This window comes from Ictalurus furcatus, chromosome 13 (assembly GCF_023375685.1).
Source record: "Ictalurus furcatus strain D&B chromosome 13, Billie_1.0, whole genome shotgun sequence".
NCBI lineage: Eukaryota > Metazoa > Chordata > Actinopteri > Siluriformes > Ictaluridae > Ictalurus > Ictalurus furcatus.
The window spans coordinates 28,817,387-28,832,651 of record NC_071267.1 but is presented as its reverse complement, the minus strand read 5'-3'; the positions used below and the strand labels follow the sequence as shown (position 1 = coordinate 28,832,651).

At 42.0% G+C, this 15,265-nt stretch overlaps 1 protein-coding gene across 3 annotated transcripts in view; it reads left to right on the top strand.

Moving 5' to 3' along the window:
• pald1a (phosphatase domain containing paladin 1a) overlaps positions 1 to 15,265 on the top strand; it is a 29,411-nt gene that overhangs the window by 2,471 nt on the left and 11,675 nt on the right. The window contains exons 1-13 of one of the 3 annotated variants that reach the window (XM_053639685.1): positions 2,871 to 3,105; positions 6,953 to 7,123; positions 7,408 to 7,510; positions 9,919 to 10,098; positions 10,428 to 10,592; positions 10,799 to 10,959; positions 11,555 to 11,630; positions 11,730 to 11,896; positions 12,302 to 12,398; positions 12,867 to 12,971; positions 14,357 to 14,452; positions 14,617 to 14,751; positions 14,978 to 15,094. In XM_053639685.1, the coding sequence (XP_053495660.1) occupies positions 6,966 to 7,123; positions 7,408 to 7,510; positions 9,919 to 10,098; positions 10,428 to 10,592; positions 10,799 to 10,959; positions 11,555 to 11,630; positions 11,730 to 11,896; positions 12,302 to 12,398; positions 12,867 to 12,971; positions 14,357 to 14,452; positions 14,617 to 14,751; positions 14,978 to 15,094 (1,560 nt within the window). In that variant the 5' untranslated portion in view covers positions 2,871 to 3,105; positions 6,953 to 6,965. Of the gene's footprint in view, positions 1 to 2,870; positions 3,106 to 4,810; positions 4,942 to 6,952; positions 7,124 to 7,407; positions 7,511 to 9,918; positions 10,099 to 10,427; positions 10,593 to 10,798; positions 10,960 to 11,554; positions 11,631 to 11,729; positions 11,897 to 12,301; positions 12,399 to 12,866; positions 12,972 to 14,356; positions 14,453 to 14,616; positions 14,752 to 14,977; positions 15,095 to 15,265 lie in introns of those variants that run through there. The other 2 variants (XM_053639686.1, XM_053639684.1) reach the window with 2 other exon arrangements.

Below are 15,265 nucleotides of genomic sequence, written 5' to 3'. Positions count from 1 at the left end.
AGGGTGCATATGTAGGGTGCATATGTAGGGTGCCTATGTAATTGGAATATGTAGGGAAAAGTGTAGGGTGTCTATGTAGGGGGAATATAGAGGGTGCATATGTAGGGGAATATAGAGGGTGCCTATGTAGGGGGAATATGTAGGGTGCCTCTGTAGGGGGAATGTGTAGGGTGCATATTTAGGGGGAATGTGTAGGGTGCCTATGTAGGGGGAATATGTAGGGTGCCTCTGTAGGGGGAATGTGTAGGGTGCCTATGTAGGGGCATGTATAGGGTGCATATGCATGGTGCCTATGTAGGGGGAATATGTAGGGTGCCTATGTATAGGGAATGTGTAGGGTGCCTATGTAGGGGCATATGTAGGGTGCATATGCATGGTGTCTATGTAGGGGGAATATGTAGGGTGCATATGTAGGGGCATATGTAGGGTGCATATGCATGGTGTCTATGTAGGGGGAATATGTAGGGTGCCTATGTAGGGTGTCTATGTAGGGGGAATATGTAGGGTGCACATGTAGGGTGTCTATGTAGAGGGAATATGTAGGGTGTCTATGTAGGGGGAATATGTAAGGTGCCTATGTAGGGCACATGATTGGACAGTGTTTGTGGTCTTAGGATAAAATCCGTCCCATTTGGAAGCCACTCTGGTGACTGTGCGAAGCCACTAGGGGGCAGGTCAGAGCCTGAACATCCCTCTTCTACAGGATTCCATAGCGACATACATCTTTTATGGGATCTCAAATCGTGCATTATCTTAGATCAGAACACATCGCTGACGTTAAAGCGTCTTAAACTCACTCACCTGACGAAGCTGCTGTGAACGCTAACGTTAAAACGTTAACTTGGCACATAATCTCTATTAGGAACGTGATTAGTTTGAATAAAGTCCATTCATTTTTTACACGTGGTGGTTTTATTTCCATCCAGTTCGGACGTGTTCGTGTTTTTCTCCCTCCTTCCATCAGAACAAATTCCAGACACAGTCACATTCTGTTTTTCAGGAAACTCCGATTATTTGACGCTCGTAAAATCCTAAACGTGTCTGATTTTACAGATGGGTAGAAAATATTTACAACAAACACAAGATGGTGAGGGATTCCGAAATCTGAACCGTGGAATTGCCGTCACGTGTGTAACGTGTGTAACGTGTTTACAGAGAGCTCAGTGGAATGAAAAAATGCTAAATAAATTCACGATAACGTGAACGCATCACCGTGTGGGACTCAAACGAGACGTATTACAGACGCCGTCCTGAGAAACTAATCCCGTCTGAATAGGGCTGTAGGTCGAGCTCCTGAATGTGATCGCCGAGGATGTCAGATTTGGAGTAAACGGCGAGGAGTCGACTCTTGGAATCTGATTCAGAGTCGATTTGAATCGAGTGAAGAGGTTAATGCTGTAGATTTATATTATCCTGTATTAAACACTCTGAGACAGTAGTAACGTGTACGGCGTGTTACAGTTTACTGAAAATAAACCCGCTGTGTCCGATCTCTTTATCCTAAAACGACTAAAAAGATTAAATTAAATGACTTCAGAACTAATCACGGGTTTGTTGATTAAAGTTTTATATAAACGTGCGTTGTTTCTGTGTGATGATGGATTCTTTGACGCCGTCTAATCAAACGTCCAACAGCAATGTTTCCCTTCAGATTATTTTAACTTTCATTGAAGTGTATTATTTGAACTTGTCTAATCTAAAGTCTCCTGCGTTTTTTGGAAACTGACTCCGGATTAAAGACGAATAAAGTTCACATGGTGTTTACTGTAAAACTAAATCCAGAATGAAACGAAGGATTAAACACAATCCTGATGATTTATTTAAGGCGCATTTCAAAGTGAATAAATTTCAGATAAACTTTGTGTTAAATAATGAATTCCTGAGTAACGTCTGCGTTTTAAACACACAATCACCATCAAATACGGTTTCTGTTAGAAATGTGCATGACAAACAACACTGATTTTCAGTTTGTGTGTGTGTATGGGTGTTTGTGTGTGTGTGGGTGTGTATGTGTTTATGGGTGTGTATGTGTGTATGGGTGTGTGTGTGTGTGTGTGTATGGGTGGGGTCATTTTTAGGATGTTGTTTATTTCAGGCTGTGCCCTGATGAGACCTTCGTTGCACTCTGCTGTAATTTTGCGCTATTCCTGCAGTTTAAACGCCGCTCTCTCGCTGAGGTCCGTGTCTCGGGTGGGGTGCCATTATTTTTAGCCCGTGTGGCACACTGTAGCTGTGTTTATGTGATAAATATAAACAGTAAGCACATTTCTGTGGCTGTGCTCCACTCCAAAATGGATAGGAGCATGTTCGCTAAACTTTAGTGACCTTTTGTGTGTTTTTTAATAAAAATGACTCTGAATCTAATCAGTGAATCGAATCAGATCGTGATTTAATGATTCACTGATAAACATGTAATAAACATCCGAGTTTCCTCAGAGTGATCTTATAGATGAGGTTTCTGAGATCAGCACACATTTCTGATGTATATTTAGAAAATGGACGTTATATTTAATGGAATTTTAAACATAAATGTTCGACATCAACAACAGAACTTGGAGAGGGTTCTTGATTTATTTATTTAAATTAGCGCAGACAATACGAGACCAGTAGGCGTCTGTTTGATTCCTCATCCCGAAACTGCGTCTCAATTCAGCTACTATCCGTCCTAAATAGTGTCTGAGATGAGAACGAGTGCGTCCCAAAGACACCTGGATGGTCTGCTGATGTCTGCTGTAGATTTTCGAGTGTGGATCCGTGGACACTTTATCAGCTAATATTACCCACGAGTCCTTACGTGAGGGCGGGAGGAGGAGCTTTGTGATGGTTTGCATACATACATATAAATATAAATAAATGAAGGGATGGTAAATGAAATAGTATATGTGATATATGGAATAATGAGTGAAGAAAAGCTGAAACGCAGTGAGGGGTGTGTTTACGGTGACTGGGTGCGTAACTAGGCAACAACCAATGGCGTGTTTGTTAGTGCGTCCCGGTACTTTTTTTAGTACACACTCAAAAGTGCGTACTTTTTCTTCTGAAAGAGAGTACACACTTTCAGTGTACAGTATCAGCAGGTGAATCGGGACGCAGCGGGTTTGTTGTGTACGTATGAAGATGTAAAAGTGTGTTTATATTTATAATTAAAGTTGATGTTCGATGGTAGACGGTTGCTGCTGTGGATAATCACGGCGATGTGAGCTGTAATGTCTGACACCCGTTACTGTTTCTCTCTACGCTGCGGTCGCGATGTTGTTCCTGTCGCATCGTGCTGAATGGTGATGGTGCAACACAGGAAGTGAGGGAGGAAGTAGTTTCTATAGCGAGGACAAACTCAACTGCTGTAACACAGCTTTAGGATGTGATTAGCAAACATTAAAATACTTAACGTCCAGTATAGAAATAAAAGAAAAATACAATTGAAAAATATTTTTTAAATGACTGAATGCGATTAAAATTCACTTCCGAATAAGAATACGTGTAAATTAACTTAACAAATTTATTATAAAGCATTAAAACTTTTAAATTTGATTAAAATATATACAAAAATGGCTAAAAAACAACATCAAGTAAAATTAAAATGAAATCTGAAATTAGGTTAATGCTAAAAAATAGAAATAAGTAAATATTGTAAACGAGAACAAAACGAGTAATAAATAAATATTACAAATAAATACAAAAACTCTAATATAGAAATATATCCGTCATATAAATGAATAAAATGATCACGTTATCTTATCTAAATAAGATTGTTCTAAATGTAATGTAAACAAACAAGTAATTACAGCAAAATGTAAAGAAATAAATAAAAATAAACACAAAGCAGATATAATCTAAATATACATAAATGTCTAAAAACCTGTATTGAACTAAATTAAATATAAAAATCAGAAATGAGTACATAATGTAACATAATAAAATAACAAATCATAAATAATTATTACAAATAAATATCTAAAAATAAATAATCTACAGAATAAAAGATGAATGAATACAAATTAAATTTAAAATAACATAAAACAATTAAACGTAATCAGAAATAATAAGTGGGTAAAAAATAACAGTAAATGAATAAAAATTACTCAAATGAAATGTTAAAAGTAAATAAAATTGAAAAGATATATATATATATATATATATATATATATATATATATATATATATATATATATATATATATATACACACACACACACAGAGAAGTAAACTGCCAAATCAGTTAACTAAATAGACAAATAAATAATAACATAAAAATGAATTGGCTTATGATTGTAAAATATATGTTGGTTCAACGTGAGTGTGTGAGAGTGTGTGAGAGTGTGTGAGTGTGTGTGTGAGTGTGTGAGAGAGAGATTTCGGGGTGGATCAGATGAAACTGAGGAGGTCATTTCCTCTTAGCACTCTTCCGTTGGTTAATAAAGTCACACTTCCTCTTGACCTTTGACCCTGTATGAGGAAATCTGCAGCCTGGTTTTCCGTCGACTTTTTAAAACGCGCTTTTAAAAAAATTACTTTCCAAATGAACACGAGGAAATAAAGAAACTTCTCAGTGCATCCCATAAAGAATAGAGGGGGACGAGTTATTAAATAAAATAGAAATAAATAAAAGATCTGTCCCAGCTTTCTGACACGATGCAACACAAACGTTTACGCAGAGTTTTAATGTTCGGATGGAATCAGCAAAATTCACTAACAGTTTAATTTTATTGTTTAAATGCACATAATGGTTGGTTGATGGGTGCGTAGGCCCCGCCCACACAGAGAGGCTCCGCCCACACACAGATACGAACAGTAGCTTGTTCTCTGTGTTTTGTCTTCGTCCACAGCCTTTGGAATTTTTTTAATGTTTCATTTGGAGTTGAAAAGTGTTTTGTTGAAACAGTGTGTTGGATGATTTTGTTCCGTACACGCCGAGGAAAAAGGAGAAGCTGCAGGGCCTGAGTAAGAACATTCTTGTGTATACATGTGGGCGGAGCCTGAGCCACTGTGACCCTTGAAAGAATTAGCATAATCACATTACGTGTTTGTTTATCATTAGCAAAACGTTCAGATACAAACCTGTTTTTCTCATAATGGATTTTTATTCAACACGAATCTACTTCCTTTTAAACCGTGTTGAAGCGGCAGATGCATCCTGCTGTGATGAGCTTCTTCCTTTCCTGCTGTGTGTGCGTGCGTGTGTGTGCATGTGAGTGCGTGAGTGTGTGCATGTGAGTGCGTGTGTGTGTGTGCATGTGAGTGCGTGTGCGTGCGTGTGCGAGTGAGTGTTAGTGTGCCAGTGAGTGTACGAGTGACTGTGAGTGTTCGAGTGAGTGTGAGTGTTCGAGTGAGTGTGCGAGTGAGTGTGAGTGTTCGAGTGAGTGTGCGAGTGAGTGCGCGCATGTGTGTGCGAGTGAGTGCGTGTGTGTGTGTGTGCGAGTGAGTGTTAGTGTGCCACTGAGTGCGTGTGTGTGAGTGCGTGTGCGAGTGAGTGTTAGTGTGAGTGTGAGTGTTCGAGTGAGTGTGCGAGTGAGTGTGAGTGTGTGCGTGTGTGTGTGAGTGTGAGTGGGTGCGTGTGTGTGTGTGTGTTGCTGTTATAGTAGACACTGAGTGACGGGGTGGTGTGATGAAGTGGAGTTCCATGTTATCACACTGAAGTTGATTATTTTCCTGTAACAGCGCGTCCCTGAGTGTTTTATTTCTCTCACACCACAGCGACTCACCCACTATTACAACTTTATTTAAAAAAAGATACATTTTTATCTGTTTATAGTTACAGTTCATGTCGGGGAAACAAGATCGTTCCTGTTCTCACGCACATTACAGCAGCTATATACTACACTCGTTCCCTCATCAGCATCTCTCTATTCTCTCTCTCTATTCTCTCTCTCTATTCTCTCTCTTTATTCTCTCTATTCTCTCTCTCTTTATTCTCTCTCTTTATTCTCTGTCTTTATTCTCTCTATTCTCTCTCTCTATTCTCTCTCTTTATTCTCTCTATTCTCTCTCTCTTTATTCTCTCTCTTTATTCTCTGTCTTTATTCTCTCTATTCTCTCTCTTTATTCTCTCTCTTTATTCTCTCTCTATTCTCCCTTTATTCTCTCTCTTTATTCTCTCTCTCTATTCTCTTTATTCTCTCTCTTTATTCTCTCTCTTTATTCTCTCTCTTTATTCTCTCTCTTTATTCTCTCTCTTTATTCTCTCTCTATTCTCTTTATTCTCTCTCTTTATTCTCTCTCTTTATTCTCTCTCTATTCTCTTTATTCTCTCTCTTTATTCTCTCTCTTTATTCTCTCTCTTTATTCTCTCTATTCTCTCTTTATTCTCTCTCTTTATTCTCTCTCTTTATTCTCTCTATTCTCTCTTTATTCTCTCTCTATTCTCTCTCTATTCTCCCTTTATTCTCTCTCTATTCTCCCTTTATTCTCTCTCTATTCTCTCTTTATTCTCCCTCTATTCTGAGATATAAGATATAAAATGTATATATATATATTTATAAGATAATAAAATCACAGTGTGTGGTGTTAGTGAGAAACAGTAGAGAAGTGTAAACTCCTCTGTGATGAAGATGTTGAAAACTTAAAGTTACAGCTTCACCTCTGACTCTTACACAGCACTGACACTGGAGACTCCTTCCATTCACACTACATAAACATCTCCATGAAAACGTAACACATTTTTGAATGTGAATTCTTTTTGAACGCCCTGTGAACGAGCCGTTGCTATGGAAACGATAAGGTATCAGAACAAGTGCATTAATATAAAGCTGCACTACTGTCAGAGCCGCTGTTATAGAGAATTAATCAACACCTTCTGACCAATCAGGATCCAGAACTCAGCAGCAGAGCTCTGGTATCAATAATACTATCATCAGTCAAATTTTTATATAAAATGTTATTTTAAATGAATATTTCATATATAGTAGAAATGTTTTAAAATACTGTGATCATATTTTTGTTGTGTGTGTGATAGCTGCTAGAGGAGCATGGGTACGACTGCCAGCACCGCCCCTCCACCAGCGTCTGAGGGTTTCCATAGCAACACCATGATGGACAGCAGGCAGCCACTAAGCCCCGCCCCCTTCATCCACAACAACAGAGCCAAATCCATCATCACCAATAAAGTGGCGCCGGTCGTTATCACGTATGTAAACACACACACACACACACACACACACACATCTCTGTTTGTGATTAAACCCCGCTGTACTCACACTGGTGTGATATCACACCCAATACACACAATATTTAGTCTGTTTAATCGCTTCCTCTCTCACACACACACACACACACACACACACACACACACACACACACACACACCTGTGTATCTCAGTACTACTTCATTCAACTTTCATTTCCCTTCAATTAGTAGGTTTGTGGTGTTGTTTATTTGTTTGTGTGTGTGTGTGTGTGTGTGTGTTACAGCCTTAATTGCAAACAAGAGTTTCAGATCCACGATGATGTCATCAAGACGAATTACACAGTGGGGCGCATTTCTGATAACATGCCTGAACACTTCCTGGTGCAGGTACACACACACACACACAGACGGGGACACACAGACGGACACACACACACACACACACACACACACACACACACACACACAGAGTCAGATTTGAGAGACTAGCAGAGTGTGTAGTGGTGTTGGTGTGTAGAGTCGAGCTTTAGCGCCTGTGTGTTAATTGTTTGAACTCATTTCTCTGTCACTCATCCTGTAGGTGTTTTTTAAAGTGCTAGCATTAGCATCGTGTGTGTCGATACTGTAACCATGACAACCGCTGATTGTTTAGTCGATACATCAGCTTCTCACACACACAGCTACATCATGATAAGAAAAAATTTGCAGCTTGGGATTTACACATAACCAAAACAGTCACCTTATAGCAGCTTATTAGTGTGTGTGTGTGTGTGTGTGTGTGTGTGGTGCTAAATGAAACAACAGTTTCTATTTTCATATAACACACACTGTAACCCACACACATACTGCAACACACACATACTGTAACACACACAGCAACACACACACATACTGTAACACACACATACTGTAACTCACACTGCAACACACACACATACTGTAACACACACATACTGTAACACACACATACTGTAACACACACTGCAACACACATACTGTAACACACTGCAACACACACACTGCAATACACACACACTGTAGCACACACACACTGTAGCACACACATACTGTAACACACACTGCAACACACACACACTGCAACACACATATACTGTAACACACACTGTAACAGACACTAACACACACTGCAACACACACAGACTGTAACACACACTGTAGCACACACATAATCTAACACACTGCAACACACACATACTGTAACAGACGAAGTAACACACACACTGTAATACACTGCAACACACACATACTTTAACACACACATACTAGCACACATGTACTGTAACACTGCAACAAACACATACTGTAACACACACACTGTAACACATACTGTAACACTGCAACACACATACTGTAACACACACTGCAACACATTTACTGTAACACACTGCAACACACACATACTGTAACACACATACTGTAACACAGCAACACACACATACAGTAACACACACTGCAACACACACATACTGTAACACACATACTGTAACTCACACTGTAACACACATACTGCAACACAATGCAACACACACACTGTAACACACACATACTGTAGCACATACTGTAACACACACATACTGTAACACACATACTGTAACTCACACTGTAACACACATACTGCAACACACACTGCAACACACACACTAACACACACATACTGTAGCACATACTGTAACACACATACTGTAACACACACACTGCAACACACACATACTGTAACACACACTGTAACACACTGCAACACATACTGTAATACAAGAATACACACTGTAACACACGCACACAGTATAACACACATACTGTAACACACTGTAATGCACACATACTGTAACACACACTATAACACGCACACACTAACACACATACTGTAACACACTGTAGCACACACATACTGTAACACACATACTGTAACAGACTCTGTAACACACTGTAATACACACTGTAACACACATACTGTAACACTGTAACACACACATACTGTAATACACACTGTAACACACATACTGTAACACACTGTAACACACACATACTGTAACAGACACTGTAACACACATACTGTAACACATTGAAACACACATACTGTAATACACACTAACACATACTGTAACACACATTGCAACACACGTACTGTAACACACATACTATAACAGACACTGTAACACACGCACACACTATAACACACACCCACTGTAACAAGAATACACACTGTAACACACTACACACTTACTGTAATAGAAGAATACACACTGTAACACACTACACACTCACTGTAATACAAGAATACACACTGTAACACACGCACACAGTATAACACACATACTGTAACACACTGTAATGCACACATACTGTAACACACACTATAACACGCACACACTAACACATGCACACACTGTAACATACACTATAACACATGCACACACTGTAACACACACACACTGTAACACACACTATAACACACACAGTAACACACACACACACTGTAACACACTGTAATACACGCACACACTGTAAGACACACTATAACATATGCATACACTATAACACACTGTAACACACGCACACACTGTAACATACACTGTAACACACACATACACTGTAACACACGCACACACTTTAACACACACTATAACACACTGTAACACACACTATAACACACTGTAACACACGCACACACTGGAACATACACACACTGTAAAACACACTACGACATGCTGTAATACACCAACACATACACTGTTACACACTAATACACACTCTGAAGTGCACTTCCTCCTCAGGGCTCCTACTTCATGGTGCTGGACGTGTTCAGTAAAGCGGACGTTCTCAACACGACTGCCTCGTGTGGCGCTCCAAACTTCCGTCAGGTCAGAGGAGGTTACCCGGTGTTTGGAATGGGTCAGCCCAGACTGGGTGGTTTCAAAAAGGTCCTGTACATGCTGCAGAGCCGAGGGCACGAGGTGAGACATGACGATTACAGGTGCATGCTGGGTAAAATGGAGTACTCCCTAAACATGCTAATGAGGCTAACGGTGCAGTTATATATTCCCTTCTGTTTGTGTGGCTATGTGTGTGTCTGTGTCTCTCTCGCTCTCTCTCTCTCTCTGTCTGTCTCTCTCTCTCTCTCTCTCTCTCTCTGTCTGTATTTCTCTCTGCCTGTCTCTCTCTCTCTCTCTCTCTCTCTCTCTCTCTGTCTGTCTCTCTCTCTCTCTCTGCCTGTCTCCTGTCTCGGTCTCTCACTCTCTCTCTCTCTCTCTCTCTCTCTCTCTCTCTCTCTCTCTCCTTGTAGGAGGTGATCATTTTCTGTGTAAGGGAGGAGCCGGTGGTGTTCCTGCGTGTGGAGGATGATTTTGTTCCGTACACGCCGAGGAAAAAGGAGAACCTGCACGAGAACCTACAGGGCCTGAGTAAGAACATTCTTGTGGAGAACCTCGAACTCAACATCAGGAAAGAGGTGACAATGCACACTGTAACACATATTGTAAACACATTACACACTGTCACACACTCCAACACACACAGTAGCGCATTAATACACATAGTAACACACTGTAACACTACACACTAACATACATGGAAACACGTTAATACACACACTGTCACACACTCCAACACACATTGTAGCACATTAATACACATTGTGTGGTGTTTTATTTCCAGCTGCATGACTTTGCCAGGCTGAACGAGAACGCCTTCTTCGTCTACAACGACATTGAACACTTTAAAGATGAACCTCAGAGGATCTTCATCACCTGTGAAGAGGACATTCACGTCACTGAAGAGGTTTACAGAAGGCCTGTTTTCACCACACCCTCATACAGGTCACCACCTTACACACATCTGTATTATAATACCACACCATGCAGCACAATACAATATCGAAAAGGAGAAGTAATAAACATACATCTTTACGCAGCGATTACTGGGGTCCAAGCATTAATTGCAACTGAACCCCTATCTGCTGTTATTTCATTATTGCTATGATTGTCAGTCCTGTTATATAGACATGTCTTGTGTATAAAATCTTTCTTTTTATTAAAGGTTAGGACATATGCCCACACAAAGGAACAGTCAAATAGTTGAGAGCACCCCCTAGTGGTCTAGTTACATTAAATTCACAGTCTCACGCAGACTATCTGCACAAAATATCAGACACTACAATCACAAGATATAGGTCAATAAGATTATATGAGCACCGCCCACACATTTCATTGGACGTTATCAGTAAAACTAGCATACATATTTTAAGCTAGTGTGATGTGTCTCATTATTACATTGCTAACCATAACCAATTGGAGCTAGAGTTTTCTTACTAGGCCTGATTGAAGTCATATTTCTAAACCTTCATATACAAGTGAAGAACTGAAGAGATATTTGCGTTGTGTTGTGGATTGTGATGGTGGTCACATCCTGCAGGTATCACCGTCTGCCTCTGCCAGTAGAGGGCGCTCCGTTGGAGGAGCACTTCAACGCCTTTGTGAACGTGTTACGGGTGAGCTTTATATACTTGTTTTAGGGGTCCAAACACTTAGTAACCCATCAACAGTACATGATTATTTTTATTACTCCGGTTCTTTCCGTATGTCTGTAGGAGACCCCGTCTTTGTGTGTGAAAGGGGGCAGGGCCTGTCCTCCCCCAGCCCTGCTATTCAGCTGTCAGGTCGGTGTGGGTCGTACCAACGTGGCCATGATCCTGGGGACTCTGGTGATGCAGAGACTGATGGCAAATACACAACCTTCACCGTCTACACACACACCGTAAGACCCTTCAGTTTATAATAACAATAATACTTTATATTCAATTTCGCTGAATGTTTCTGTAATATTTACACCGTCTAGACCTGAGGTCTGCTAATAATGAACCTTTAGCAACATAATGTAATTAAATGTATGCAAATCAAATTATTCAACCGTCCGTGTTAATTATGTTGTCAGCAGTGAATGAGTTTGTTTACATTGTGTATGTTTTCATTCCTGTAGATGTTCAGGGTTTCTAAATGTTCACTGGTGCTGTAAATACTTTTAGTTATTGAAAAAATCTAAAATAACAAAATAATCAACAGCAGTGATAACGGTAATAATCCTAATGATTATGTTTTAAACTTAATAATACGAATACTACTACTACTACTACTAATAAAGTTTCCTTGTTGTCTGTTACAGTGATGTGGAAGAATCGACCACTGAGGTGAAAGTTCACTTCCGGGTCATTGAGACGCTCATCAGTAAGCTACCTAACGGTCAACAAATTGTAGACGAGGTCAGAGGTCATCTTTTATTACTGTGTGTGTTTTGCATATTGTGGTGTTTTGGTGTTTGACACTGTTAAGAATTATTCAACAGATTTGGGCAAAGAACAGAAACTAACACTGTATAATATACAACCCCCTACAGTTACACTGTAACATTGTAGAATGTAGACCTCCCTACAGTTACACTGTAACACTGTAGAATGTACAACCCCCTACAGTTACACTGTAGAATGGAGAAGTCCCTACAGTTACACTGTAACACTGTAGAATGTAGAAATCCCTACAGTTACACTGTAACATTGTAGAATGTAGAATGCTGTGCCGTTATGCTGTAATGATTAGAACATTGTAGAACTGCAGATACTCTCACTGGGCTATAAAGGTCTGTGTGTGTTACAGAGACAGTGTTTTAGCACTCAGAGGAACAAACGTGAATAAAGGTGTTTATTATAGATTGTTGTTGTTTGTGTGTTCAGGTGGATAAAGCTGTTACTCTTTGTTCTGAAATGCACAACATCAAAGATGCCATTTACGAGAACAAGAAGAAGCTGGAGGCCATCGCAGAGGATTACCAAACCCAGGTTAGATAAACCTTAAACTGCCTAACCCTACAACCCTGACCCCTACAACCCTGACCACTACGACACCTACACCCTGACCCCTACAACCCTGACCCCTGCACCCTGACCCCTACAACACTGACCCCTACACCCTGACCCCTACAACCCTGACCACTACAACCACTACACCCTGACACCTGCACCCGGACCCCTACAACCCTGACCCCTGCACCCTGACCCCTACAACCCTGACCCCTACAACCCTGACCCCTACAACCCTGACCCCTGCACCCTGACCCCTACAACCCTGACCACTATGACCACTACACCCTGACACCTGCACCCGGACCCCTACAACCCTGACCCCTACAACCCTGACCCCTGCACCCTGACCCCTATAACCCTGACCACTACACCCTGACCCCTACAACCCTGACCACTACACCCTGACCACTTTGACACCTACACCCTGACCCCTACAACCCTGACCCCTGCACCCTGACCCCTACAACACTGACCCCTACACCCTGACCCCTACAACCCTGACCCCTGCACCCTGTACCCTGTACCCTGACCCCTACACCCTGACCCCTACAACCCTGACCACTACGACCACTACACCCTGACACCCGCACCCGGACCCCTACAACCCTGACCCCTACAACCCTGACCCCTGCACCCTGACCACTACACCCTGACCCCTACAACCCTGACCACTACACCCTGACCACTACACCCTGACCCTACACCCTGACCCCTACAACCCTGACCCCTGCACCCTGACCCCTACAACCCTGTCCCCTGCACCCTGACCCCTACAACCCTGACCCCTGCACCCTGACCCCTACGACCACTACACCCTGACACCTGCACCCGGACCCCTACAACCCTGACCCCTACAACCCTGACCCCTGCACCCTGACCACTACACCCTGACCCCTACAACCCTGACCACTACACCCTGACCACTACACCCTGACCCTACACCCTGACCCCTACAACCCTGACCCCTGCACCCTGACCCCTACAACCCTGTCCCCTGCACCCTGACCCCTACAACCCTGTCCCCTGCACCCTGTCCCCTGCACCCTGTCCCCTGCAACCCTGACCCCTACAACCCTGTCCCCTACAACCCTGTCCCCTGCACCCTGTCCCCTGCACCCTGACCCCTACAACCCTGACCACTACACCCTGACCACTTTGACACCTACACCCTGACCCCTACAACCCTGACCCCTGCACCCTGACCCCTACAACCTGACCCCTACACCCTGACCCCTACAACCCTGACCACTACACCCTGACCTCTACAACCCTGACCACTACACCCTGACCCATACACCCTGATCCCTAAGTTATTGCTAAAAACTAAAGGAATGTGTGTGTGTGTGTGTGTGTGTGTATAGGGAAATAGTACTAAGCTGTACTTCCTACAAAGGCTGGTTCAGAGTTTGGAACTTTACTTCTATCTGATCCTCTTCAACGCCTACCTACATGACCAGGTACACACACACACACACACACACACACCGGTTTCCTACATTTGTCTCTGTCCTTTTTTGTTTCTCTCTCTCTCTTCTATCATTTCACCTCCATTACTATCACTCATGTCCCTCCATTAGCGTCTATTTATTTGTCTCTGTCCGTCTCCATGGCGACACCGCAGTATCCACTTGCTTTCTCTCGGAGTTTCAGCCAGTGGCTGTGTGCTAATGCCTGGGTGTACCGCCTCCTGTCCTGCCTCAACCAATCAGAGCTCAGAGCACCTGCTGACCTCATCACAAAAGGAGCCAGAGTCCTGGTAAGAGGCCACACACACACACACACACACACACACACACACATGCATGCACATACACACACATGCACACATGCACAAAACTAAAACACACTGCAAAACTAAATAAATAAACACCAGACACCGAACATTTCTACTGATGGACTACATTTGGAATTTTACCACCTTACAAAACTCTACTATTTTAATCTGTGTGTGTGTTTTAACCCGTGTGTGTGTTGGTGTGCAGGTGGCTGATGAGTTCTTGGTGCCAGATGTTCTCCTCACTGTTAAGGAAATGAAGGTGGCAAATTTCAGACGAGTGTCCAAAATGCCCATCTATGGGATGGCCCAGCCTACAGCCGAGGTACGTCATGTAGTAACCCTGCGTCAGCACTGTGGGGGCGGGGCCTAACCATGATGACATCAGACCTGATATTATAGCATCAATTAGCGAATGAGATAACTCCGGACACTCACCTCATTTTAATACACTCGGACCGTTCTGATCTTTATTATAAGCGCTTGTTTTAGGGGG